General features: G+C 46.3%; 1 protein-coding gene across 1 annotated transcript in view; it reads left to right on the forward strand.

Annotated features, from left to right (window-relative positions):
• PLAAT2 (phospholipase A and acyltransferase 2) overlaps positions 1–27,707 on the forward strand; it is a 73,173-nt gene that overhangs the window by 7,790 nt on the left and 37,676 nt on the right. The window contains 2 exon segments of the mRNA XM_032283046.1: positions 13,703–13,805; positions 22,149–22,417. Coding sequence (XP_032138937.1) covers positions 13,703–13,805; positions 22,149–22,417 — 372 coding nt within the window.

The following is a 27,707-nucleotide window of genomic DNA, read 5'->3' on the forward strand; positions in this document are numbered from 1 at the left end:
TTGAGATGGAGTCTTACTCTGTTGCCCAGGCTGGAGTGCAGTGGCGCGATCTCGGCTCACTGCAACCTCCACCTCCGGGGTTCAAGTGATTCTTCCGCATCGGCCTCCCGAGTAGCTGGGACTACAGGGACACACCACCATGCCCGGCTAATTTATTTTTATTTATTTTATTTTTTTAGTAGAGATGGGGTTTTGCCATGTTGGCTAGGCTGGTCTCAAACTCCCGACCTCGGCTGCTCCGCCCGCCTCAGCCTACCAAAGTGCGGGGATTACAGGCGTGAGCCACCGCGCCGGCCTACTAAGGTATTTTTAAAAAATCTTTCGTCTCCTGCTACTGAACAAAAGCTCCACGCTCTGGTCACAGACAGAGCTCAAGTGCCTGGGGTTGGTGCCTGGTGCACAACTCAGCCAGTGAATGGGTTCCTTGCCCTCCAAGGCAAAGGTGGGCATCCTCCCAAGGTGAAGGAATACTCCAGGGGTGTCAATGGCCGCTTACACCGCTCTCTCGAGGGTGGAGGAGGGGAATTGCCAGAAAGCCATGGTGACCCTGCGTGTCAGCAACTCCTTCTCCTGTAATTCATGCAGGCTCAGGTAGGAGAGCCACAGATGCCGACTAAGGCTGCAGGCTTGGAGTCAGGAACCCTGTGAAGTTTTTTTGTTTTTTTTTTTGAGACGGAGTTTCGCTCTTGTTACCCAGGCTGGAGTGCAATGGCACGATCTCGGCTCACCGCAACCTCCGCCTCCTGGGTTCAGGCAATTCTCCTGCCTCAGCCTCCTGAGTAGCTGGGATTACAGGCACGCGCCACCATGCCCAGCTGATTTTTTGTATTTTTAGTAGAGACGGGGTTTCACCATGTTGACCAGGATGGTCTCGATCTCTTGACCTCGTGATCCACCCGCCTCGGCCTCCCAAAGTGCTGGGATTACAGGCGTGAGCCACCGCGCCCGGCCGAACCCGGTGAATTTGAGCACACATCAAGAGTTGGCTGTGTTATCACTGCCCTGACATCTCCTGGGACTCCCTCAGTGTGTTAGTTCTTAAATTATTAAAAAAAAAATTAAAAAAAAAAAAGATACTGTACAGAGGGAATGAATAGATGGACATGTTTGTGATGATGCAAATACAGTCACATAATCACACAATCTGTGTGGCAGGTATACAGATGTTCATTAAAAGACTTCCTTCAACTTTTTTTTTTTAAATTGTACTTTTAAGTTCTGGGGTACATGTGCAGATCTTGCAGGATTGTTGCGTAGGTACACTCATGCCATGGTGGTTTGCTGTCTCCATCCCCCTGTTACCTACATCAGGCATTTCTCCCAATGTTATCCCTCCCCACCCCCCGCTGTCCCTCCCCTAACTCCTCACCCTCCAACAGATCCTAGTATGTGACGTTTCCGTCCCTGTGCCCACATATTCTCATTGCTCAACACCCACCTATAAGTGAGAACATTCGGTGTTTGGTTTTCTGTTCTGGTGTCAGTTTGCTGAGAATGATGGTTTCCAGCTTCATCCATGTCCCTACAAAGGACACGAACTCATTCTTTTTTGTGGTTGCATAGTATTCCATGGTGTGTATGTGCCACATTTTCTTTGTCCAGTCTACCATTGATGGGCATTTGGGTTGGTTCAAAGTCTTTGCTATTGTAAACAGTGCCCCAATGAACATACCTGTGCATGTGTTAATTGTATTCCTAGATAATTTATTCCCTTGTAGCAATTGTGAATGGGAGTTCCCTCATAATTTGGCTCTCTGTTTGTCTGTTATTGGTGTACAGGAATGCTTGTGATTTCTGCATGTTGATTTTGTATCCTGAAACTTTGCTGAAGTTGCTTATCAGCTTAAGGAGATTTTGGGCCGAGAGGATAGGGTCTTCTAAATATACAATCATGTCATCAGCAAATAGAGACAATTTGACTTTCTCTTTTCCTGATGGAGTGCCCTTTATTTCTTTTTCTTGCCTGATTGCTCTGGCTAGAACTTCCAATACTATATTGAATAGGAATGGTGAGCGAGGGCATCCTTGTCTAGTGCCACTTTTCAAAGGGAATGCATCCAGTTTTTGCCTGTTCATTATGATATTGGCTGTGGGTTTGTCATAAATAGCTTTTATTTTTTTGAGATATGTTCCATTGACACCTAGTTTATTGAGAGTTTTTAGCATAAAGGGCTGTTGAATTTTGTCAAAGGCCTCTGCATCTATTGAGATAATCATGTGGTTTTTATCTTTGGTTCTGTTTATGTGATGGATTACGTTTATAGATTTGTGTATGTAGAACCAGCCTTGCATCCCTGGGATGAAGCCTACTTGATGAATAAGCTTTTTGATGTGGTGTTGCATTCGGTTTGTCAGTATTTTATCGAAGATTTTTGCATCAATGTTCATCATAGATATTGACCTGAAGTTTTATATTTCAATTGTGTCTCTGCCAGGTTTTGGTATCAGGATGATGTTGGTCTCATAAAATGAGTTAGGGAGGATTCCCTCTTTTTGTATTGTTTAGAATAGTTTCAGAAAGAATGGTACCAGCTCCTCTTTGTACATTTGGTAGAATTCAGCTATGAACCCATCTGGTCCTGGACTTTTTTGTTGGTAGGCTACTAATTGCTGCCTCAACTTTAGACCTTGTTATTGGTCCATTCGGGGATTCAGCTTCTTCCTGGTTTAGTCCTGGGAGGGTGTAAGTGTCCAGGAATTTATCCGTTTCTTACAGGTTTACTGATTTATGTGCATAGAGTTGTTTGTAGTAATCTGATGGTAGTTTGTATTTCTGTGGAATTGGTGGTGATATCCCCATTATCATTTTTTATTGCATCTATTCGATTTTTCTCTCTTTTCTTTTTTATTAGCCTGGCTAACAGTCTATTTTGTTGATCTCTTCAAAAAACCAGCTCCTGGATTTATTGATTTTTTTAAGGGTTTTTTGTGTTTCTGTCTCCTTCAGTTCTGTTCTGCTCTTAGTTATTTTTTGTCTTCTGCTAGCTTTTGAATTTGTTTGATCTTGCTCCTCTAGCTTTTTCAATTTTGATGATAGGGTGTCAACTTTAGATCTTTCCTTGCTCCTCATGTGGGCATTTATTGCTATAAATTTCCCTCTAGACACTGCTTTAAATGTGTCCCAGAGATTCTGGTATGTTGTGTCTTCGTTCTCCTTGGTTTCGAAGAACATCTGTATTTCTGCCTTCATTTCATTGTTTATCCAGTTGTCATTGAGGAGGAAGTTGTTCAATTTCCATGTTGTGTGGTTTTGGGTGAGTTTCTTAATCTTGAGTTCTAATTTGGTTGCACTGTGGTCTGAGAGACTGTTATGATTTCTGTTCTTTTGCATTTGCTGAGGAGTGATTTACTTCCAATTATGTGGTCAATTTTAGAGTAAGTACGATGTGGTGCTGAGACGAATGTATAGTCTGTGGATTTGGGGTGGAGAGTTCTGTAGATGTCTATTAGGTTTGCTTGGTCCAGATCTGCGTTCAAGTCCTGGATATCCTTGTTGATATTCTGTCGCATTGATCTAATGTTGACAGTGGAGTGTTAAAGTCTCCCACTATTATTGTGTGGGAGTCTAAATCTCTTTGTAGGTCATTAAGAACTTGCTTTATGTATCTGGGTGCTCCTGTATTGGGTGCATATATATTTAGAATAGTTAGCTCTTCTTGTTGCATTGATCCTTTTACCATTATGTAATGCCCTTCTTTGTCACTTTTGATCTTTGTTTAAAGTCTGTTTTATCAGAGACTAGGCTTGCAGCCCCTGCCTTTTTTTGCTCTCCATTTGCTTGGTAATTCTTCTTGCATCCTTTATTTTGAATCTATGTGTGTCTTTGCACATGAGATGTGTCTCCTGAGTATGGCACACTGATGGGTCTTGACTTTTTATCCAGTTTGCCAGCCTGTGTCTTTTGACTGGGGCATTTAGTCCATTTACATTTAATGTTAATATTGTTATGTGTGAATTTGATCCTGCCATTTTGTTACTGGCTGGTTGTTTTGCTCATTTGACTGTCACAGACTCAGTCTACTCTTTTTTTCTCTTATCTAATTTCTCTAAGTTGATGCAGTTTCTTCATTGCATCATTGGTCTTTACCATTGGTATGTTTTTGCAGTGGCTGGTACTGGTTGTTCCTTTCCATGTTTAGTGCTTCCTTCAGAAACTCTTGTAAGGCAGACCTGGTGATGATGAAATCTCTTAGCAATTGCTTGCCTATAAAGGATTTTGTTTCTCCTTTGCTTATGAATCTTAGTTTGGCTGGATATGAAATTCTGGGTTGAAAGTTTTTTTCTTTAAGGATGTTGAATAATGGCGCCACTCTCTTCTGGCTTGTAGGGTTTCTGCTAAGAGATCCACTGTGAGTCTGATGGGCTTCCCTTTGTGGGTGACCCAACCTTTCTCTCTGGCTACGCTTAGCATTTTTTCCTTCATTTCAACCCTGGTGAATCTGATGATTATGTGCCTTGGGGTTGCTCTTCTTGAGGAATATCTTTGTGGTGTTCTCTGTATTTCCTGGATTTGAATGTTGGCCTGCCTTGCTAGATTGGGAAGTTCTCCTGGATAATATCCTGAAGAGTGTTTTCCAGCTTGGATTCATTCTTTCTGTAACATTCAGGTACATCAATCAAGCGTAGATGAGGTCTTTTAACATAATCCCATATTTCTTGGAGGCTTTGTTAATTTCTTTTCACTCTTTTTTCTCTAATCTTGCCTTCTCATTTTATTTCATTGAGTTGATCTTCAATCTCTGATATCCTTTCTTCTGCTTGATAGATTAGGCTATTGGAACTTGTGTTTGCTTTGCAAAGTTCTTGTGCTATGTTTTACAGTTCCATCAAGTTGTTTGTGTTTGTCTCTAGGCTGGTTATTCTAGTTAGCATTTCGTCTAACCTTTTTTCAAGATTTTTAGTTTCTTTGCATTGGGTTAGAACATGTTCCTTTAGCTCAGAGAAGTTGGTTATTATCCTTCTGAAGCCTGCTTCTGTCAGTTCGTCAAACTCATTCTGCATCCTGCTTTGTTCCCTTGCTGGTGAGGAGTTGTGTTCCCTTGGTGGGGGCGAGGCATTCTTGTCTTTGATGGTTTCATCCTTTTTGCACTGGTTTCTTCCCATCTTTGTGGATTTATCTACCTTCGATCTTTGAAGTTGGTGATTTCCGATGGGGTCTCTGAGTGGATGTCCTTTCTGTTGATGTTGAAGTTATTTCTTTTGTTTTTTAGTTTTCCTTCTAACAGATCCCTCTACTGTAGGACTGCTGGAGGTTCACTCCAGTCCTTGCTTGCCTAGGAATTGCCCGTGAGGGTTGCAGAACAGCAAGGATTGCTGCCTGATCTTTCCGCTGGTAGCTTTGTCCCAGAAGGGTATCCACCAGGTGTCAACCAGAGCTGTCTTGCATGAGGTGTCTTTTTGGCTATACAGGGGTCAGGGAGCTGCTTGAGGAGGCAGTCTGTTCCATGTCTGCCTGCAGAGGCACCGTTGGGCTGTCACAGACTCAGTCCAGCCGCTGTGTAAGCTTCCTCTGGATTTTGTTTACATGGGTAGGTTTAGACCTGCCTCAGTAATGGCAGATGCCTTTCCCCCCCACTGAGCTCAATCGTCCTGGGTCGAGCTCAAACTGGTTTGCTGGCTGCAAAACTCTAAAATGAGAGGGCTTCAGTTTGTTGGTCTTTGTGGGGGTGGGACCCACCCAGCCATATCACCTATCTCCCTGCTTTTAGCTCCCCCTCTTTCTGGGGAGTGGGTAGCTCTGTCCTGTAGGTGCTCTTGGTGCTAGTCAAAATGCCCGCCCAGATCTGTGCCAACAACTTGAGGCACTGGCTCACATGTGTGCTGATAACTTGTGGCGCTTGTGGGGATCTCCTGGTCTGTGGGTTGCAGAGGCCATGGGAGAAGCACAGTATCTGAACTGGAAGTGCGGGGCAGGGGGGAAAGTCCCCGATCCTCTGGCCAGTTGCACTTCTGGGGTGAGGCAGTGTCCTGCCCTGGCTTGGTTTGCCCTCCTTGGTCTACACCCACTGTCCAACCAGTCCCATTGAAATGAACCTGGTACCTCGGTTGGAAATGTGGAGATCACTTGCCTTCTGTGTCTCTCTTGCTAAGAACTGTGCTCTGGAGCTGTTCCTATTCAGCCATCTTGGCAGAATCCCCTTTTTTGTTTTTTTGAGGCAGAGTCTTGCTCTTGTTGCCCAGGCTGGAGTGCAGTGGTGCAATCTGGGCTCACTGCAACCTCAGTCTCCCAGTTTAAGAGATTCTCCTGCCTCAGCCTCCCAAGTAGCTGGGATTACAGGTGCCTGCCACCATGCCTGGCTAATTTTTTTTTTTTGTATTTTTAGCAGAGATGGGGTTTCACCAAATTGGCCAGGCTGATTTTGAACTCCTGACCTCAGGTGGTCCACCCACCTTGGCCTCCTAAAGTGCTGGGATTATAGGCCACTGTGCCCGGCCTCAACTTTGAATGTTTGAAAATTGTTCACAATAAAATGTTCAGAAGCATGCTGTAAACTTAAAGATACTCATGGCAGAAGACCTGGAATATGTAGAGAAACAGAAGGAAGCAAAAATTATCCCAAAAACCATGCATAGCCCTAGCACCTAGCACCCAGAGGGAATGTCCATTTGCACGTTGCTATAGACCTTTCTAGTCTTTTTGCTTGTGTGTATTTTGTTATTACATAATAGTGATAGTATGGATTACCACTGATTTTGTCAAGTCTTAGTTTGATTTTTGATTCTAAAATGAACACATACTTATTTAAACATTTTGGAAAACTATAAAATATTAAAAAAAATTTTCTTTCTTTCTTTTTTGTTGTCAACTGTTTTTTTAGACAGTCTTGCTCTGTCGCCCACACTGGAGTGCAATAGCACCATCTGGGCTCACTGCAACCTCTGCCTCCGGGTTCAAGCAATTCTCCAGCCTCAGCCTCCTGAGTAGCTGGGACCACAGGCATACACCGCCACGCGTGGCTACTTTTTGTATTTTTTGTAGAGACAGGGTTTCACCATGTTGGCCAGGCTGTTCTTGAACTCCTGACTTCAAATGATCCATCCTCCTTGACCTCCCAAAATGCTGGGATTACAGGTGTGAGCCCCTGCGCCTGGCCTAGAAAAGAATCAAAAACAAAATTGATACCCTTAATTGAGAGACAGTTTCATTAGGGTTGGCAACAGATGATATCTACATTTCCCAACTTAAAAACTGCAAGTTCATCAACATGAGTAATTTTTCCCCTTTAAATACTTTTTAACATTCTTACTGTCCAAGTAATTCATATTAATGAAAATTCAAACAATAAAATAATACAACAGAATATAAAAGCTCCTGAATCTCAACCACTCACTGTTGTGTATGTAATATACATCAGCTTGGTTATTTTCCTTAGCTCATATGTAGTGTATAATACATTTTATGTATAAATGCATAAAAAAATTGTTTATTGAGATGGAGTCTTGCTCTGTTGCCCAGGCTGGAGTGCAGGGGCGGGATCTCAGCTCGCTGCAACCTCTGCCTTCCCGATTCAAGCGATTCTCTTGCCTCAGCTTCTCGAGTAGCTGGGACTACCGGTGTGTGCCACTATGCCCAATTTTTGTATTTTGAGTAGACACTGGATTTTGCTATGTTGGTCAGGCTGGTCTTGAACTCTTGACCTCAAGTGATCCACCCACCTCGGCCTCCCAAAGTGCTGGAATTACAGTCATGAGCCACCATGCCTGGCCTAAAGATATTTTAAGCAACAATGGAATAATAATGTCTTTCAATTGCTTTTCTCACTTAATATTTCCATGTCTGCTCATGTAAATTCACCGTGCTCTCTCTAATGCCTGTGTGTGTGTGTGTGTGTGTGTGTGTGTGTGTGTGTGTGTGTGTGGATATAGGATAATTCACTTAACTAGTCCTTATTGATAGTTGTTTATTTTATTTTATTTTATTTTTTTTCTTCAAGTTTTAAGTTCCAGGGTGTGGAACTGCAGGATGTGCAGATTTGTTACAAAGGTAAACGTGTGCCATGGTGGTTTGCTACACAGATCAACCCTATTACCTAGGTATTAAGCCCAGCATCCAGGTTTTTTTTTTTTTTTTTTTTTTTTTTGAGACAGAGTTTTTTGCTTTTGTTGCCTAGGTGGGAGTGCAATGGCATGATCTTGGCTCACTGCAGCCTCTACCTCCCAGGTTCAAGCAATTCTCCTGTCTCAGCCTCCTGAGTAGCTGGGGATTACAAGCATGTGCCACCATGCCTGGCTAATTTTTTGTATTTTTAGTAGAGACAGGGTTTCTCCATGTTGGTCAGGCTGGTCTCGAAGTCCCGACCTCAGGTGATCCGCCCGCCTCGGCCTCTTAAAAAGTGCTGGGATTACAGTTGTGAGCCACCACACTCAGCCCCAGGTTGTTTTTTTTTTTAAATATGAATTTCGGAGACCAGAAATTGCTCCTAGTTTGCTTACTAAGGGAAATGGTTGCTATGCAGCTTTTTGTAATGCTGCTTTTGTGGAGAGATAAAGGCTTTTTGTTCTGAAATCCCGTGGGTGCAGCCTCAGCCCTGCCACTGTTGTTGCGGGAGCTGCGTGGGAGAGCCGTGGTCACTGTGTGGGCTGCGGGTCCCCTGAACTTTGCTGTGGAGGAGGCAGTTCCCTTCCCAGGCGCTCTGCTGGCCCTGATTCTGTTCCTGGAACAGAAAACGGCCTGACGAGGCAGTGCAGTGGCATTCCTGGAGTCACTGCAGGCTCTTTTACAATAGGGGTCAGCAAACTTTTTCTGTAAAGGGGCAGATAGTAAACATTTTATTCATTCATTCATTCATTCATTCATTCATTTATTTATTTATTTATTTATTTATTTATTTGAGATTGAGTCTTGCTCTGTCGTCCAGGCTGGAGTGCAGTGGCATGATCTTGGCTCACTGCAGCCTCTGCCTCTGGGTTCAAGAGATTCTCATGCCTCAGCCTCCCGAGTAGCTGGGACTACAGGAGTGTGCCACCACACCTGGCTAATTTTTATATTTTTTAGTAGAGACAAGGTTTCACCAAGTTGGCCAGGCTGGTCTCGAGCTCCTGACCTCAAGTGACCTGCCTGCCCTGGCTTCCCAAGGTGCTGGGATTACAGGTATGAGCCGTTGCACGTGGCTATGATAGTAAACATTTTAGATCTTGCAGGCGATATGGTCTCTGTCACAGCTACCCAAGCCTGCTGTTGCAGAGAGGACTCAGGACAGACGCAGTGTAAATGTATGGGCCTGGCGGTGTTCCACTCAAGCATTATGGACACTGAAATTTGAATTTCATATAATTTTCATGTGTCACAAAATAGGATTTCTCTTTTGACGTTTCCCCCACGCATCTTAAAAAAAGGTACAAACCATTCTTATCTTGCAGTCAGGCCAGATGGAAACAGGCAGAGGTCCAAATTTGGCCCATGAACTGCAGTTTTTATGCTTCTAAATTTAGAACATGAGTTTTTGCATTCTTAGTTTTGATTCAGCTGAGATGGATGATGTGTATAATGGTAAGTACTTGTTTTTCTAGGTGGATCTTAGCGGTAGAGGTGAATTATTTATATCTTCAGTTCATAGCACCCTGTCCTTACTGGTCCCTTCAAGACCCCCCTCTCTTGTGTGTTTGTGTATTTATTAGTTCCCTTTAATCATTCTTTTTTTTGGAGACAGAATCTCACTCTGTCACTCAGGATGGAGGGTAGTGGGGTGATCTCAGCTCACTGCAACCTCCGCCTCCTGGGTTCAAGTGATTCTCCTGCCTCAGCCTCCTAAGTAGCTGGGATTACAGGTGTGTACCACCACGCCTAGCTAAGTTTTGTATTTTTAGTAGAGACAGTGGCGGGGGGGATTTCACAGTATTGGCCAGGCTGGTCTCAAACTTTTGACTTCAAGCGATCTGCCTGCCTTGGCCTCCCAAAGTGCTGGGATTACAGGAGTGAGCCACTGTGCCCTCCTTTTTTTTTTTCTTTTTTTTTGAGACGGAGTTTTTTCTTTTGTTTGAGACAGAGTTTCGCTCGTCACCCAGTGCAATGGTGCGATCTCCGCTCACTGCAACCTCCACTTCCTGGGTTCAAGCAATTCACCAGCCTCAGCTTCATGAGTAGCTGGAATTACAAGGGCTGCCACCACGCCCAGCTAATTTTTGAACTTTTAGTAGAGGTCGGGTTTCACCATGTTGGCCAGGCTGGTTTTGAACTCCTGATCTCAGGTGATCCACCCGCCTTGGCCTCCCAAAGTGCTGGGATTACAGGCGTGAGCCACTGCACCTGGCCAGGTATCTTTAACTTATCTAAGTGGCGTTGTGTGACAGAGCTCATCCCCATTTTTCCACTCAGTAATGTCTTTTAGAGATATCCAAGTTGCCATGTGAACATTGAGTCCTTGCTCCTCACTAGTGTGTAGTTCTCCATGGGTGGCCCACTGTCTTTTACTTCATTTTCAAAACGAAGTTTTCTTGAGTGGAGTATGTATTGAGCCTGAGCATAATTTGTGTTGTGCTTGGGAATATGTATCTCTCTCTTTCTTTGTTTTGAGATGGAGTTTCACTCTTGTTGCCCAGGCTGGAGTGTAATGGCACGTTCTTGGCTCACGGCAACCTCTGCCTCCCGGTTCAAGTGATTCTCCTGCCTCAGCCTTCTGAGTAGCTGAGATTTCAGGCACCTGCCACCACGCTTGGCTAATTTTCAATTTTTTCTAGAGAGAGGCTTTCTCCATGTTGGTCAGGCTGGTCTCAAACTCCCAACTTCAGGTGATCTGCCCGCCTTGGCCTCCCAAAGTGCTGGGATTGCAGGTGTGAGCCACTGCACCCGACCTGGAAATATGTATCTCTTGCTCTTACAAAGAATAGGCAATTTGGCTGAGTGTCAAAAAAAAAAAATTACAGCTTTTTCCTTCCAAACTGTAAATAAATATTTAAAAATTATTTAAAATTTGGTTTAATTTGTATTTATTTTTAAAATTTAGATTCTTTAAAAAAATTGTTATAATTTACCCTTTCAGTGTTTACTTCTGTGAGTCGTAATGAACACATATAATTGCAGAACCGTTGCCACAAACAAGATGTAGAAGAGTAAAGGGGGCAGGCACGGTGGCTCACACCTGTAATCCTAGCACTTTGGGAGGCCAAGGTGGGTGGACTGCCTGAGCTCAGGAGTTCAAGACCAGCCTGAGCAACACGATGAAACCCTGTCTCTACTGAAATACAAAAAATTAGCCGGGGCGTAGTGGCATGCACCTGTAGTCCCAGCTACTCAAGGGGCTGAGGCAGGAGAATTGCTGGAACCTGGAAGGTGGAGGTTGCAGTGAGCCAAGATAGCGCCACTGCAGTCCAGCCTGGGCGACAGAGAGAGACTCTGAGTTTACCCCTGAAATTCCCCATGCCTCTTGGTAGTGAGTCCCTCTCCCCAACCCCTGTGACAATCCTGGATCAATTTTCCGTGCTCTGGTTATGTCTGTTCTGGAATGACATGTAGATGGAACATACAGTATGTGGCTTTTTGGGTATGACTTTTTCACTCTTTTTTTGGTAGATAACAGAATACTTTTTCTGCCTGAACTATTGTAATATTGTAAATTATTTTTTGTCATTGTAATATGTTCTGAATTAATGCAGCATGGGGCTGGGTGTGATGGTGCATGTCTGTAATCCCAGCACTTTGGGACGCTGAGGTGGGAGGATCCCTTGAGCCCAGGAGTTTGAGACCAGTCTGGGCAATATGGCAAAATCCTGTCTCTACTAAAAATATGTAAAAATTAGCCAGGCATGGTGGTGCGCAGCTGTGGTCCTAACTATTCGGGAGGCAGAGGTGGGAGGATGACCTGAGCCTGGGGAAGTCGAGGCTGCAGTTAGCCGTGATAGTGCCACTGCACTCCAGCCTGGACAACAGAGTGAGATCCTGTCTCAAAAAGAAAAAAAAAAAAAGCAGCATGTTCTGTGTGAGGGCTCCTCTCATTGGTATTTATGTGGAGCAGGTGAGCTCCTTGGCTCTGCATTTTGCTGGCTGCTTGTTACTCGACGTGGTCTTACTGACGTCCACACCACCTCCTTTTCCAACCTGCAGTCTCCCTCAGGGCTGGGTACCTGCCCAGTTTTCATGTCCTCGTCTGTTTGAGGAGATCCCTGTTTAAATTCCTTTTTGGGATTCTTGAATCCCCCAAACAATGAATACTCCTTTTTTCCTGGAAAACAATGGGATTCATAAATCATGACCATTGCCCATTGTTCTGAAATAGGTTCTTAGTAAGAACTGGGTGCCCTCTATTTTGGAAGATAAATTATATTTACTGCAACAAAAGAGCATGATTTATCTGTAAAATTCCCTGCCACGTGTGCTACCTGTTTGTAGTTTTCATGTTTCTGTGAAATAATAAGCGAATTGGCCCTTGACCCTCCTTCATAGGCTTTATAGAGTTGTGATTGGCTATTACCCACTGTCCATCATTTGTGCCCAGGGGAGGTTATCCAAGGATGAGTCCCCCCATGCCTCATCCTTGATGGAATCTCTCTGGTAGGCCCACCAAGCTTGGTGGTGAGATGTCGGCAAACCCCTACAGACCTGCCCCTAGGTACAAGCAAGCCAGAGCCCCCACCCTATATCTTCACTGTTCTGAGGGCAATTCAGCACTAACTGTAGCTGAAGACTCCAGCAAAAGATGAAGGGGCCAGAACACCCCCTGATGGGCTGTGTCTCTAGGTGTTCTAAAAGCTTGATTTCTTTGCTCATTAAAGGTGTTTAAAGTTGGCCTGGACCAGAGAAGGTTGTTACCCCTGATTCTGGTGAGAGTCAGAACTCCCCCTCCCCCAGCACTTAGTGCAAGGTCTGATGCTGGGATGTGGATAATATTGGATGGACATGATCTTGAACCTCTCTGAAGTTTTCTCAAACTCTGCCCCATGCTCCCCTAACAGGGTGAGAACATTTACTGTGCCCTCCCTACTTTCCCCTTCCCACACACGCACTCCCTCCCACGCACATACTCACACTCACACGTAGTCTCACACTCCTGCATCCACCCTCACACACATACTCAATGTGCACTCACACACCTCAGTATCAGGCTGAGCTGCCAGGGGCATTACTGCTGGGGACTGATATCAGTTCTCCATCAGGCCCAGGCCAGGGTGGGGAATGTCTGTGGGATGCCCTCCAGATCTGGCAGCCTCTGGCCTGGACCCCAGATGGGCAGCTCTATCACATAACTGGTGGTGTTTCTGTAACAGTTGATGGTCAAACTGGGCTGGGAATCAGCCAGCGGGGCATTCAGTCCCGGCCAGGTCACTCATGAGCTATGTGTCTTTGCACAAATTCTTTTGCATTTCTAGGCCTTGATTTCCTCATCCATAAAATGGGGTTCATTGCTGGATGCTTGTGTGGATTTATTGAGCCATCTTATAAAACACTGAGTGGAGTGCTTGGCTCAGAGTAAGAGTTCAGTAAAGAATATTCCTAGAAATAATAAGGCAGAGACTTCAGCTCATGAGGAAGCCTTTTAGATTTGCACTTGGCAGTTTGTATTGACAGAAGACAGGCCTGTGGTGCATGCAAGTCTGGGTCACAAGCTTGTGAAGTTGGACTGGCATTGGACCTGGCAGGGCAGGGCTCAGGACATGTGTTCTGTTGAGCTCATAGCTGGGCACCACTCAGCTGCACCTTCCTAACTGAGCCCTGCCTTGGTTCTACAATCTCATACTGCCTCTAACAGCCCTGTTCTTGGTTTTGCAGCCAGAGCCGAAGCCTGGAGACCTGATTGAGATATTTCGCCCTTTCTACAGACACTGGGCCATCTACGTTGGCGATGGATATGTTGTCCACCTGGCCCCTCCAAGTAAGGGCACACAGGACCTCCACTGTGCTGGGCCCCAGGGGCTGGGAAGAGAGGGACTGGGGAACTGTGGGTAACAGGTGACCCCGACATTCTTCTTGCTTCTCTACTGCAGTTGTCTCTGAGTGCTACAAGAATCTTGATGAGGGGCAGTTTGGTATGGGGCCGTGCGTTCAAGGTCTGCTCCTTGGAACCTCCGGGGGTCCTTCTTCTTCTTCTTTTTTTTTTGAGACAGAGCCTTGCTCTGTAGCTCCAGCCATCTGCTAGAGTGCAGTGGTGCGATCTGGGCTCACTGCAACCTCTGCCTCCCAGGGTCAAGTGATTCTCCTGTCTCAGCCTTCTGAGTAGCTGGGATCACAGGTGCATGCTGCCACACCTGGCTAATTTTTTGTATTTTAGTAGAGACAGGGTTTCACTGCACCTATGCTGGTCTTGAAATTCTGAGCTCAGGCAATCTGCCTGCCTTGGACTCCCAAAGTGCTGGGATTATAGGCATGAGCCACTGCACCCGGCCTGGAACCCCAGGGGTTCTTTAGAGTAGGGGTCCCCAGCGTTCAGGCCATGGACTGGTACTGGTTAGGAACTGGGCTGCACAGCAGAAGGTGAGTGGTGGGCAAGTGAGTGAAACTTCATCTGTATTTACAGTCGCTCCCCATTGCTCTCATTACCACCTGAGCTCCACCTGCTGTGAGATCAGCAGCAGCATTAGATTCCATAGGAGCACAAACCCTACTGTGAACTGCACACACCAGGGATCTAGGTTACACACTCCTTATATTAGTCTGTTTTTACACTGCTATAAAGGACTACTTGAGACTGGGTAATTTATAAAGAAAAGAGGTTTCATTGACTCACAGTTCTGCATGGCTAGGGAGGCATCAGGAAACTTACCATCATGGCGGAAGGTGAGGGGTAGCAAGACAGGTCCTATATGGTGGCAGGAGGTGGGGGAGTGCCACACTTTTAAACCATCAGATCTTGTGAGAACTCACTCATTATCACGAGAACAACATGGGGGAAATCTGCTCCCACGATTCCCACTTCCCACAAAAGTCCCTCTCCGACACGTGGGAATTAAAGTTTGACATGAGATTTGGGTGGGGATACAGAGCCAAACCATATCACTCCTTATGAGAATCTAATGCCTGATGATCTGTCACTGTCACCCGTCACCCCAGATGGGATTGTCTAGTTGCAGGAACAGGGCTCCTAATGATTCTGCATTATGGCAAGTTGTATGATTATTTTATTATATATTACAATGTGATAATAATAGAAATAAAATACACAATAAATGTAATGTGCTTGAATCATCCTGAAACCATCCCTCCCCGCTGCCCAGTCCATGGAAAAATTGTCTTCCATGACACCAGTCCCTGGTGCTAAAAAGGTTGGGGACCGTTGCTTTAGAGGGATTGAGGGGGCATCTGAAGGAGCAGCTCTGCTTTGATGTGTTTTTTATGCTGTGACTTTGTATGCAACACACTCAACTCTTAAGCTTAAAACTCATGGGAAGAGTGCAGGTGTCTGGGCAGAGAGACTTGATTATGAATCCAGTTTCTCTTCTTCAGCCTTGGTTTCCTTTGCAAACTGAGGATATGAATACTTAACTTGGAGAACTCTTGTGAGAATTCCAATTCCTCACCCTTTTCTTTTTCTTTTTTTTTTTTTTTTGAGACGGAGTCTTGCTGTGTCGCCCAGACTGGAATGCAGTGGTGTGATCTCAGCTCACTGCAACCTCCGCCTCCTGGGTTCAGGTGATTCTCCTGCCTCAGGCTCCCGAGTAGCTGGGACTACAGGCACCCAACCAGCTAATTTTTTGTATTTTTATTAGAGATGGGATTTCACCATGTTGGCTAGGCTGGTCTTGAGCTCCTGACCTCAGGTGATCTGCCTGCCTCGGCCTTCCAAAGTACTGGGATTACAGGCATGAGCCACTGCACCTGGCCCTCTCACCCTTTTCCTATGCTTTTAACTTCAACTGCGGTATAACATAAATATTGTAAAATGTACCAGCATAGTAAAGTATACATTCAGTGAATTAAAAAAAAAAAAAACCTGGCCGGGCGTGGTGGCTCACGCCTGTAATCCCAGCACTTTGGGAGGCCGAGGCGGGTGGATCACGAGGTCAAGAGATCGAGACCATCCTGGTCAACATGGTGAAACCCTGTCTCTACTAAAAATACAAAAAATTAGCTGGGCATGGTGGTGCGTGCCTGTAATCCCAGCTACTCAGGAGGCTGAGGCAGGAGAATTGCCTGAACCCAGGAGGCGGAGGTTGCGGTGAGCCGAGATCGCGCCATTGCACTCCAGCCTGGGTAACAAGAGCGAAACTCCGTCTCAAAAAAAAAAAAAAAAAACCCATCCAAGTTACAATGCCCCAGATGAACTTCTAGAGCGTTTCCATGGTGCCACTTACCCTGAGAGGCTCTCTCTTGCCTCTACAATGTCCTCTCCCCACCCCTCGCCCCAGGCAACCACCATTCTAGCTTTCCCTGCCATAGATGAGTTCTGTCCGTTCTAGAACTTCATAGAAGAGGAGTCACACAGCCTGTGCTCTTTTGTGTCTGGCTTCTTTTAGCAGACATCATGCCTTTGTGAGTCATCCATGCTGCTGTGAGTAGTGGGAGTTCTTTTTCATTGCTGTGTATTTTCTGTTATATGAATATGCTACAATTTATCATCCATTTTTCTGATGCCAGGCTCATTGCAAGTTTTGACTGCTATGAATAGACCTGCTACGAACATTCATTTTTTTTTTTTTTTTCCCTGAGACAAAGTCTTGCTCTGTCGCCCAGGCTGGAGTACAGTGGCACGATCTCGGCTCACTGCAACCTCCGCCCCTGTGTTTAACCAATTCTTCTGCCTCAGCCTCTGGAGTAGCTGGGATTACAGGTGCGCATCACCACGCCTGGCTTAGTTTTGTATTTTTAGTAGAGACAGGGGTTTCACCATGTTGGCCCAGCTGGTCTCGAACTCCTGAACTTAAGTGATCCACCCTCCTTGGCCTCCCAAAGTGCTGGGATTACAGGCCTGAGACACGGCACCTGGTCCTTGAGCATGTCTTTTGTGTACCCCTTTAATTCTAAGTAGTGGCCTCACCTATCAGAAGTAACCAGAGTCTCTGTGTCTCTACACCCTATCAGAAGTCACCGGAGTAGCTGTCATCTTCCCCACGCTGAGCCTCTTACCCGTGTGCCCCCAACCCCCTCCTCTTCCTTTCATAAGCACTTTGCTCCTCAAATTCCCCGCCTCCTTCTGTATTGTCATTTTTTCCCTCCCAGCTGAGTCATTCCTGTCAACATAGTGACAGCTGTAATATCTCCGGTTGATCAGACCAACACCCTGCCTCACGTCCTTCCCTGGTTAACGCCTCACAGCACAGATGACATCACAGCTTTGTCGGCTCCTCACTTCCCATTCTGCCTCTGTCCCCTCTACTCACACCCATTTTTTTCTTTTCTTTTTTTTTTTGAGACGGAGTTTTGCTCTCAGACTCTCTTTCTTTCCCCCGCTGCCAGAGCAGGTCTCAAGGGTAGGAAAAGGCTTTTCCACATCTTGCCAAAGCCGAGTCCTGTCACAGCTGACTCGGCTTCTCTGCAGCCTTGGACGCGAGTGACCTCCCTGCTGTCCACCTGGCACCTGACTTTCCTCCTCTCCCGCTGGGCCCTTTTTTCTTGGTCTCTTGTGTGGGTTCCTCCTCCTCTCCCACGTCCCTACATCAAGCTCCGGTGACCTCACTGGGTTTCTTATCTTCCAATGCCTTCTATTTGTTAATGTCTCTTAACTCAAACCCTCAATTTAGATCCCCCCTCAGCTTCAGACTTGCATAACCTCCTACTTGGTAACTGCTCTTGGGTGTCCACCTGGCATCTTGAATTTGCCGTGTCCCAAATGGGAGGCTCCAGTGGAAGACGCCATTCAGCGGCTCAGGCCTAAAGCCTAGGAGTCGTTCTTGATCCTTTACAGCCCATGTCTAATCCATCAGGGAATCCTGTTGACTTCATCTCTGAAACAGACCCAGCTCTGTCCACTTCTTACCATCCCCACTGCAGGGCCCCTGGTGTAAGTGACCGCCCTCCCTCGCCCGGCGCCACTGCCACTTCTGTCTGGTCTCTCTGCCTCTTGCCATTCACGGCCAGTTCCTCATTCATGGGCAGCTGGTGTGATTGTTAGAAAGTGTAAATGGGGCCGGGCACGGTGGCTCATGCCTGTAGTCCCAGCACTTTGGGAGGCTGAGGCGGGCAGATCACCTGAGATCAGGAGTTTGAGACCAGCCTGGCCAACATGGTGAAACCCGGTCTCTATTAAAAATATAGAAACTTATCTGGGCGTGGTGGTAGGCACCTGTAATCCTAGCTACTTGGGAGGCTGAGGCAGGAAAATCACTTGAACCCGGAAGGTGGAGGTTGCAGTGAGCTGAGATTGTGCCACTGCACTCCAGCCTAGGTGACAAGAGCGAAAGTCCATCTTAAAAAAAAAAAAAAAAAAAAAAAAAAAGAAAGTGTAAATCGAGGCCGGGTGTGGTAGCTCACACCTGTAATCCCAGTATTCAGTATTTTGGGAAGCTGAGGCGGGTAGATTGCCTGAGATCAGCAGTTGGAGACCAGCCTGGCCAACATGGCAAAACCCCGTCTCTATGAAAAATACAAAAATTAGTTGGGCATGGTGATGCACCAGTGTAGTCCTGTCTCCTCGGAGGCTGAGGCTTGAGCAACCGGCAGAGGCTGCAGTGAGCTGAGATTGTGCCACTGCATTCCAGCCTGGGTGACAGAGTGAAACCCGTCTCAAAAAAAACCAAAAAAACAAAACCAAAACAAACGGAAACAAAACAAAACAAAAAAGTCAGTGCTTTGCCCTGTAGGGCCCGGCCTGGTCTGTGTCTTTGGGACTCGTCTTTCTCCTCCCCCTTCCTGGGTGTCCAGACTGCAGCCATGTTGGTGTGCCGCGCTGCTTCTCCCTGCAGGCTTTGTTCCTGCTGTTCCTTCTGCTCTAGATGCTTCATCATTCAAGCCTCAGCTCAGACGCCCTTTCCTTGGGGTGTCCTCCCAAGGAAAGGACAGATCCAGGTGATGCAAGGAAAGGCTCTGGCAGCCTCTCCTGGGAATCTTCGCCGTGTCACTTCACTCTGTCTTTCCATAGTGTCTGTTGGTACCTGCAAGTATCTTATTTTGTGTATTTGTTCACTGTCCGTGTCTTCTCAGTAGCGTGGGAGTTGCTTGAGGGCAGGCCTGCTGTCCAGGTGATGTCACTGACTCCAGCACCTTGCACAATTCCTGGCACCTAGTAGGGCCTCAGTATATTGATTGGCTGCACTGAGCAGGTGTATGTGGTAGATAGAGGGTGGGGGAAGGACTGACAAGCACCCATGTGGACAGGGGACAGGTGTGTCACAGATCATTGGGTCAGTGATGCTTCTTCACAGGAAAAGATGCTTCTACCTGCATCTCACTTGAGCTTCACAGGAGTCATGTGGGATAGATAAGGCAAGGAGGACTGACCTCCTGCTACTGAGAACATTGTAGAAATTAGAGTTGGGAGGAAGCTTATGGGCTTGCTGAAGTGCCCACCCTGTGCCACACACCAGTGAAAGCATCTTCTGTGGCCAACCCCTTTAATCCTCACAGCTACCCATGCAGAAGGGACTATTTCTGTCCCTATCCTACAAGGAACTGGGGCTCAGAGAAGTTAAGAAGCATGCCCAAAGTTGCATAATGGGTAAGGGGGCAGGCAGGACCCGAACCCAGGCAGTCTGGCTTGATTCTGTGCCCTTAGCCACAATGCTGCACTGCCCAGTCCATGCTGTCCCCAAATCCAGTCACTGATTGATTGCCATATCCACATGCCCTTTCTGCGACTGTTCACTTCATATTTTCTTTAGTAGACTTTTTTTTTTTTTTTTTTTTTTTTTAGTAGACTTTTTAAAAGAAGGAACTTTAGGCTGGGTGTTATGGCTCATACCTGTAATCCCAGCACTTTGGGAGGCCGAGGTGTGTGGATCACTTGAGTTCAGGAGATCAAGACCAGCCTGGCCAACATGGTGAAACCCCATCTCTACTAAAAATACAAAAATTAGTTGAACGTGTTGATGTGCCTCTGTAGTCCCAGCTACTCAGGAGGTTGAGGCACAAGAATCGCTTGAACCCAGGAGAAGGAGATTGCAGTGAGCCGAGATCATGCCACTGCACTCCAGCCTGGGCAACAGAGCGAGACTCTGTCTCAAAATAAAAAAAAAGAAGGAACTTTAAATTACTATATTGATATGTATTTGTGCATCAATTTTAGTGTATATTTGGGGATTTCTGGAGCAAAGTAAAGTGACAGCTCCAGATCACTCAGCTGGTCAGTGATGTGCTGAGGTCAGAACCCAGAGCTTCTGACTGCCAGCTTGAGCACAGGGTACCCGTGTTCTGGGTGGCATCTAGATACAAGTTTAAGGATGTCCTCACTCTTGGTTGTTGACTCTGCACTTGCGTGGCCCTGAGATTTGGTACCTCCTTTAATTTTGGGCTCTAGGCAACTTGCTTGCCTCCTGTGAGTCCCAGCGCTGTCACTTTGCCCGGGAGCTGAGGCTGGGTGGGCCTCAGGAGCTCATCCTCCCACAGAGTCAGCACTCAGATAAGGCACCCTCTCTTTGATTTCCTTCAGTGACTCCTCCAAGCACCACATGCCCTATTCCTAGCAAGTCTGAATTCCCTGAGTTTCTGATATCTTGGCATTACACTCAGGCGGAAAAGGTTTAGTGGTCTTTGGAAAGCTGAGCAGAGCAGGACCTGGAATCTCATCAGCCTTTCCTATCGATGCTTGTTGCTGTCACATGGATGCCACTGTTGAAGACTGGTCCTGCCTAGTATAATAGGGTGCTGCTGTGGCTCCCTGGGGGCCTTGATCGTGATGGGGCCACAGTGGCTGTTGGAGGAGAGTGAGAGCGAACCTCCTTTGACATGTCCCTGGCTGCTCAGGTTCATCTCTTGAGTGCATACCTACTTTTTCTTCTTTTTTCCCTAAGGCAAGATCTCACTCTGTTGTCCAGGTTGGAGTGCAGTGGCACAATCTTTGCTCGCTGCAGCCTCAACCTCCAGGGCTCAAGTGATCCTCCTGCCTCAGCCTTCTAAGTAGCTGGGATCACAGTTGCACACCACCACACATGGCTAGTTTTTGTATTTTATGTAGAGATGGAGTTTTGTCATGTTGCCCGGGCTTGTCTGAAACTCCTGGGCTTAAGTAATCTGCCTGCCTTGGCCTCCCAAAGTGCTGGGATTACAGGTGTGAGCCACCGTGCCCAGCTCATACCCACTTTTTCCATCATCATACCCAGCACATGCCTTTCCTGGCACTGTACAGGTTGTTTGGGTTGGGAGGAATGGCCAGTCTGTGTTGGCATCAGCTTTCCCTGTCCACCATCCTGCTCTTCATGTTGAAGCCAGCCTCTTTGTCTTCAAGATCATTTCATTTCTGGAGCTTTGTGGCCCTTCCTTGCCCTGGGCCTTGGCCTGGGCTGTTTCAGTGTACCCACAGGGCCTCCTTAGCATCATAGCTAGGGGGACAGCTGTGTGTTTTGGTCCCTCTGTTTACAGAAGGGCTGGGACCCCCGAAAACCCAGCCATGTTTTTGTGTGGTCAAGTAGGTATAGCCCAGATGCTATCACAAAAGATTCCCATAGGCCAGGCGCTGTGGCTCAAGTCTGTAATCCTAGCACTTTGGGAGGCCGAGGCAGGTGGATCACGAGGTCAAGAGATCGAGATATTCCTTGCCAACATGGTGAAGCCCTGTGTCTACTAAAAATACAAAAACAACAACAACAACAACAAAAAACTAGCTGGGCATGGCGGTGAGCACCTGTAGTCTCAGCTACTTGGAAGGCTGAGGCAGGAGAATTGCTTGAACTAGGAAGGCAGAGGCTGCCATGAGCCGAGATTGTGCCACTGCACTCCAGCCTGGGCAAAAGAGTGAAAGTCCCTTTCTCAAAAAAAAAAAAAAAAAAAAAGAAAAGAAAAAAGGCTCCCATCTTCTCTTCCCAGGTAGATGAGGATGCTCTTGGCTTGTATTTACATAACCAAGGGGGCCACTTCAGTGTCATGAGGTACAGAAGACCAGCTTCTCTAGAGTAAGAAAAACATCAAAATAAATCATGGAACTTCACTCACTTTCATTTTAGATAAGGAAACTAGGGCCCAGAGACCACATGCACCTTCCCCAAAGGCCCACAGCCATGCATCTGACCCTTCCACATGTTGCTTATCCTTTGTGGATGGTGCAAGGTCAGATGCCCGGCTGGGGCCAGCTCTGAGCCTTGGTGGCCTTTCCCAGGACCAATCCTTCTGTTTTCTCTTTGTGGATCCACAGGTGAGGTCGCAGGAGCTGGTGCAGCCAGCGTCATGTCTGCCCTGACTGACAAGGCCATCGTGAAGAAGGAACTGCTGTATGATGTGGCTGGGAGTGACAAGTACCAGGTCAACAACAAACACGATGACAAGTACTCGCCACTGCCCTGCAGCAAAATCATCCAGCGGGCGGAGGAGCTGGTGGGGCAGGAGGTGCTCTACAAGCTGACCAGCGAGAACTGTGAGCACTTTGTGAACGAGCTGCGCTATGGAATCGCCCGCAGTGACCAGGTGCGTCCTCTCCCTATGTCGCCTTCCCCAGGAACCAGACCATTCCCTCAGCTGATGGGGGCTGGGCATGGTTATGGAGGCATGTAAGAGACAAAATAGCAGAGACAGAATTCTTGCCCTTGAGGACGTCGCAGTTGTGGTGGGGACAAGGGTGGGGAGAGAGGCAAGTTGGCAGTGCAGATCAGTGTGGTCAGGGGCGGGGGCGGGGGCGGGGGTGGGTGGCCAAGGAAGGGAGTCACAGACATGATAATCATTCCTCTGGCCAAGCCCTCCCTGGCCACCTGTTCCTGAGATGGCCCGCGCCAGCCCTACAGGCAGGTTTTAGGACCCACTACCTTACAGGTTGGGAAACTGAGCTTAAGTAACTTGTCTGCAGCCATTCCTTTCATCAAACACATCTTTGTTGAGTCCCCAGACCTGGTACCTCTCCTTCCCTGTGCCGATAATTAGCAGAGTCAGGATTTGAAGCCCAGGTCTGTGTGGCTTATAAACAGCACTGTCTGGGCTGGGCGTGGTGGCTCATGCCTGTGATCCCAGCACTTTGGGAGGCCGAGGTAGGCGGATCACGAGGTCAGCCTGGCCAATATGGTGAAACCCTGTCTCTACTAAAGATACAAAAATTAGCCGGGTGTGGTGGCGCGCGCCTGTAGTCCCAGCTACTTGAGAGGCTGAGGCAGGAGAATCCCTTGAATCCGGGAGGCGGAGGTTGCAGTGAGCCAAGATTGCGCCACTGACTCCAGCTTGGGAGACAGAGCGAGACTTTATCTCAAAACAAAACAAAAAAAATAGCTGTGTCCTCAGCCTGGCCGAACCCCAGGGGTGAATCTGGGAGACCCTCGGGGATGCAGTTTTGTTTATTACTTGATGTTAGTTTTGCCATCCCTCTCCTTTCAATCTCTTTTTCTCCCGTTTTCTTGCACGTCTTTCCCATCCCTGTCAGGCACTTCCATCCTTTTTTTCTTTTGCATAGGTGGAAGAACACTGGGAAGGTTCTTATATGGCTGTTGATGCAAAAGACTAATTTTTTTCAATGAATGATTAGGTTAAGATCCATCAGACTGTTTACTTTTATTATTTTTATTATTTTTTTGAGGTCCAATTTCTTCTTTCCTGGTCAGTGTGGCAGTTAAGAGCATGGGCTCCTGGAGTCAGGCCAACCAGGCCTGGACCAGGTCTCTGCTTCCTGCCAGCTGTCTGATCTCAGGAGAGTTAGTCCCGCTCCCTACACTTTGGTAAAATACGAATGATAATACTCATCTTGGAGGATTACTATGTGAGTTAAATAAAAGCATGTTTATTCTTAGCACAGTGGCAAAAAATGCACTGAATACCTTGTAGTAGTAAAAATCGTCATAATTATCCTCATCTTATCATTGTTACTATTTCTCCTTGGTTCACCCAGTGCCTGATCCACTGGCCTCTGTGGGCCACAGCAACTTGAATGGGAAGACATTGACTAACACCATGTATCGGAGTCATCTCACTTTCTTCACACTGCTGATAAGCAGCTGTGCTTACTATGCCAGCCCTCATGTTTGTAGGCGGCCCCTATACCTGTCTGCAGTGAGATATTAATTACCTTTGAATGGGTATCCTCTTATTTTTTTCTTCAATCAGCTGGGTTATTATTGTTCAACAGCTATTTATATATGAATGTTAAAGGCGATCAGCTGAGAAATTGAGTAGGTGGTACACAGCTAGCTAGGTAAAGAAAGGGCAGTATTGCCAATGTTTGTGAAGATTCTAGTCTATGGGTCATGGTCTGGGTTTAACTTCCCTGAGAGTTTATAAGAGCTTTCTTCTGGGGAATCAGTGGGCAGGGCCATGAGAAGACAAGAACTTTGTTAGTACCTTAATATTGTCAGGTTAAAAGGGTGATGCTCGGTGGCTCACGCCTGTAATCCCAGCACTTTGGGAGGCCGAGGCGGGTGGATCACGAGGTCAAGAGATCGAGACCATCCTGGTCAACATAGTGAAACCCCGTCTCTACTAAAAATACAAAATACAGGCATGGTGGCACATGCCTGTAATCCCAGCTACTCAGGAGGCTGAGGCAGGGGAATTGCCTGAACCCAGGAGGTGGAGGTTGCGGTGAGCCGAGATCGCGCCATTGCACTCCAGCCTGGGCAACAAGAAGGAAACTCCGTCTCCTAAAAAAAAAAAAAAAAAAAAAAAGGGTGATGCTGTGAAAGCAGGAATGCAGGGGATGGTGGCACTTGGCATATCTATCTCTTAGGGATAACAGCCTTCAAAACATTTGTCTCTTGTTTTTCTTTTTTTAAAATATTTTTTCATTTCGGGTGTCTTGCATTGGATTTTTCTTAAAACAATTTTTTTTTTTTTAGGCCAGGTGTGGTGGCTCACACCTGTAATCCTAGCACTTTGGGAGGCTGAGGTGGGTGGACCACTTGAGGTCAGGAGTTTGAGACCAGCCTAGCCAACGTGGTGAAACTCCATCTCTACTAAAAATACAAAAATTAGCTGGGCATGGTGGTGGGCACCTGTAATCCCAGCTACTCTGGAGGCTGAGGCAAGAGAATCGCTTGCACCCGAGAGGCAGAGGTGGCACTGAGCCAAGATTGTGGTACTGCACTCCAGCCTGGGTGACAGAGCAAGACTCAGTCTCAAAAAAAAATAAAAAGTTTTTTTTTTTTTTTAAATAGAGACAAGGTCTCACTATGTTGCCAAGGCTGGCCTTGAACTCCTAAGCTCAAATGATCCCAAAGCTGGGATTATAGGCGTAAGCCACCGTGGCCAGCCACATTTGTCTCTTGAGTCCTACTTGATGAGGTGTGGCTGTCATTTTGGTATCTCTTTTTACTAGCATCCTAGAAATTCCTTTCAGCTCTCTGCTGTATTAATGCTTTTATCCTCTGTAGTTCACATCTTTCTGTTTTTTGGTTTATGCCTTTGTTTTGGTAGATTACTTCTTCTAATAGTTTACTGAGAAATGGTACATTTTAAAAAGATCCCTAGGTGGGCATGGTGGCATGTGCCTGTAATCCCAGCTACTTGGGAGTCTGAGGCACGAGAATCACCTGAACCTGGGAGGCACAGGTTGCAGTGAGCGGAAATCATGTCATTGCACTCCAGCCTGGGTGACAGAGCAAGTCTCAGTCTCAAAACAAAACGAAACAAAACAAAAAAATAACCCAAAAAACAAACAAAAATGATCTTGCATGCCTGAAAATGTATTCATTTTATCCTCACATTTGATTACTGGTTTGGCTGGGTATAGAATTCTAGGTTAGAAATAGTATTTTTTGGCTGGGCGCGGTGGCTCAAGCCTGTAATCCCAGCACTTTGGGAGGCCGAGGTGGGTGGATCACGAGGTCAAGAGATCGAGACCATCCTGGTCAACATGGTGAAACCCCGTCTCTACTAAAAATACAAAACATTAGCTGGGCATGGTGGCATGTGCCTGTAATCCCAGCTACTCAGGAGGCTGAGGCAGGAGAATTGCCTGAACCCAGGAGATGGAGGTTGCGGTAAGCCGAGATCGTGCCATTGCACTCCAGCCTGGGTAACAAGAGTGAAATTCCGTCTCAAAAAAAAAAAAAAAAAGAAATAGTATTTTTTTTTCAGAATTTTGAAGGCATTGATTTATTGTTCTCTAGCTTTTGCCGTTGTGATAGAGAAGTCTGAAGCTGTTCTGATTTTTGATCCTTTCTATGTGATCTATTTTTTCTTTCCAGAACCATGTAGAATCTTCTCTTCATCCTCAGAGTCCTGAAATGTTATTACCTTGCATGGGTCTATTTTCATGTATGGTGCTGGGTACTCAGTGACTCCTGTTGATTTGGAAACTCACTTTCTTTAGTTCTGGGAAATTTTTCGTTTTGTGTTCTCTGGCACTGCTATCATTAGGCTGTTGGACCCCTAGACTGCTCCTCTGATTTTCTTATCTTCTCTCTCTTGTTTTCCATTTATGTCTGTATTTATTTATTTATTTACTAAGACAGAGTCTTGCTTTGTTGCTCAGGCTGGAGCACAATGGTGTGATCTTGGCTTACTGTAACCTCCACCTCCTAGGTTCAAGTGACTCTCCTGCCTCAGCCTCCAGAGTGGCTGGGACTATAGGAATGTGCCACCACGCCGGGCTAATTTTTGTATTTTTATTAGAGATGGGATTTCACCATATCAGCCAGGCCGGTCTGGAACACCTGACCTCAAGTGATCTTCGTTTCTACTTCCCAAAGTGCTGGGATTACAGGTGTGAGCCACTGTGCCTGGCCCATTTATATATCTTTTCAAATTTGAAAATGGACAATTTTTGACAGATTTAGGTATAATAGAAGTTTTTTTTTTTTGAACCAGCAGTGACAGTATTAGCATAAGAGAGAAACATGATAAACAATTGAGTTTCCTTGGTGATTCTGCATCACAATCAAGGTTTTACTGACTCATGGTAAAACTCATACTCCTACGCAGCAGTAAACTCCAAATACAGAGTACAAGACAACCTTGGGAAGCAATAAGATTCTTTTTGAAATTCAGGGTGTGACATTAAGAATATTTGGTATATCCTAATCATCTCATTTAGTTATTCTTTCAGCAGTTATTAATAGAATAAAGAACAGGACTGGCCAGGCATGGTGGCTCATGCCTGTAATCTGAGCACTTTGGGAGGCCAAGGTGGGCAGATCGCCTGAGGTCAGGAGTTTGAGACCACCATGGCCGACATGGTGAAATCCTGTCTCTACTAAAAATGCAAAAATTAGCTGGGCATGGTGGTGGGTACCTGTAATCCCAGCTACTCAAGAGGTGGAGGCAGGAGAATCGCTTGAACTCAGTAGGCAGATGTTGCAGTATACTGAGATTGTGCCACTGCACCACAGAGAGAGACTCCATCTCAAAAAAAGAGAGAGAAAAGAACAGACCCACAAGTTTATGTAAGTAGAAAATTTTGTGTCAACACAAAACTGTTGCATAATTCGTAAAGTACATTGTCATGGGTAACAAATGCTATTTTTAATTTTAACTTTTTTAGAGAAAGGGTCTTCCTCTGTTGCCCAGGCTGGAGTGCAGTGGCACAACCTCAGCTCACTACTGCCTCAACCTCCCAGGCTTGAGTGATCCTCCCACCTCAGCCTCCCAAGTAGCTGGAACTAGGCCAGGTGCAGCGGCTCATGTCTATAATTTCAGCACTTTGTGAGGCTGAGGTGGGCAGATCACCTGAGGCCAGGAGTTTGACACCAACCTGGACAACATGGTTGAAATAAAAATTCTGCTAAAAATACAAAAATTAGCTGGGCATGGTAGCAGGCGCCTCTATCTCAAGAACTCGGGA

The sequence above is a fragment of the Sapajus apella genome, unplaced genomic scaffold (genome assembly GCF_009761245.1).
Source record: "Sapajus apella isolate SASKATOON/1434 unplaced genomic scaffold, GSC_monkey_1.0 scaffold14, whole genome shotgun sequence".
Lineage (NCBI taxonomy): Eukaryota > Metazoa > Chordata > Mammalia > Primates > Cebidae > Sapajus > Sapajus apella.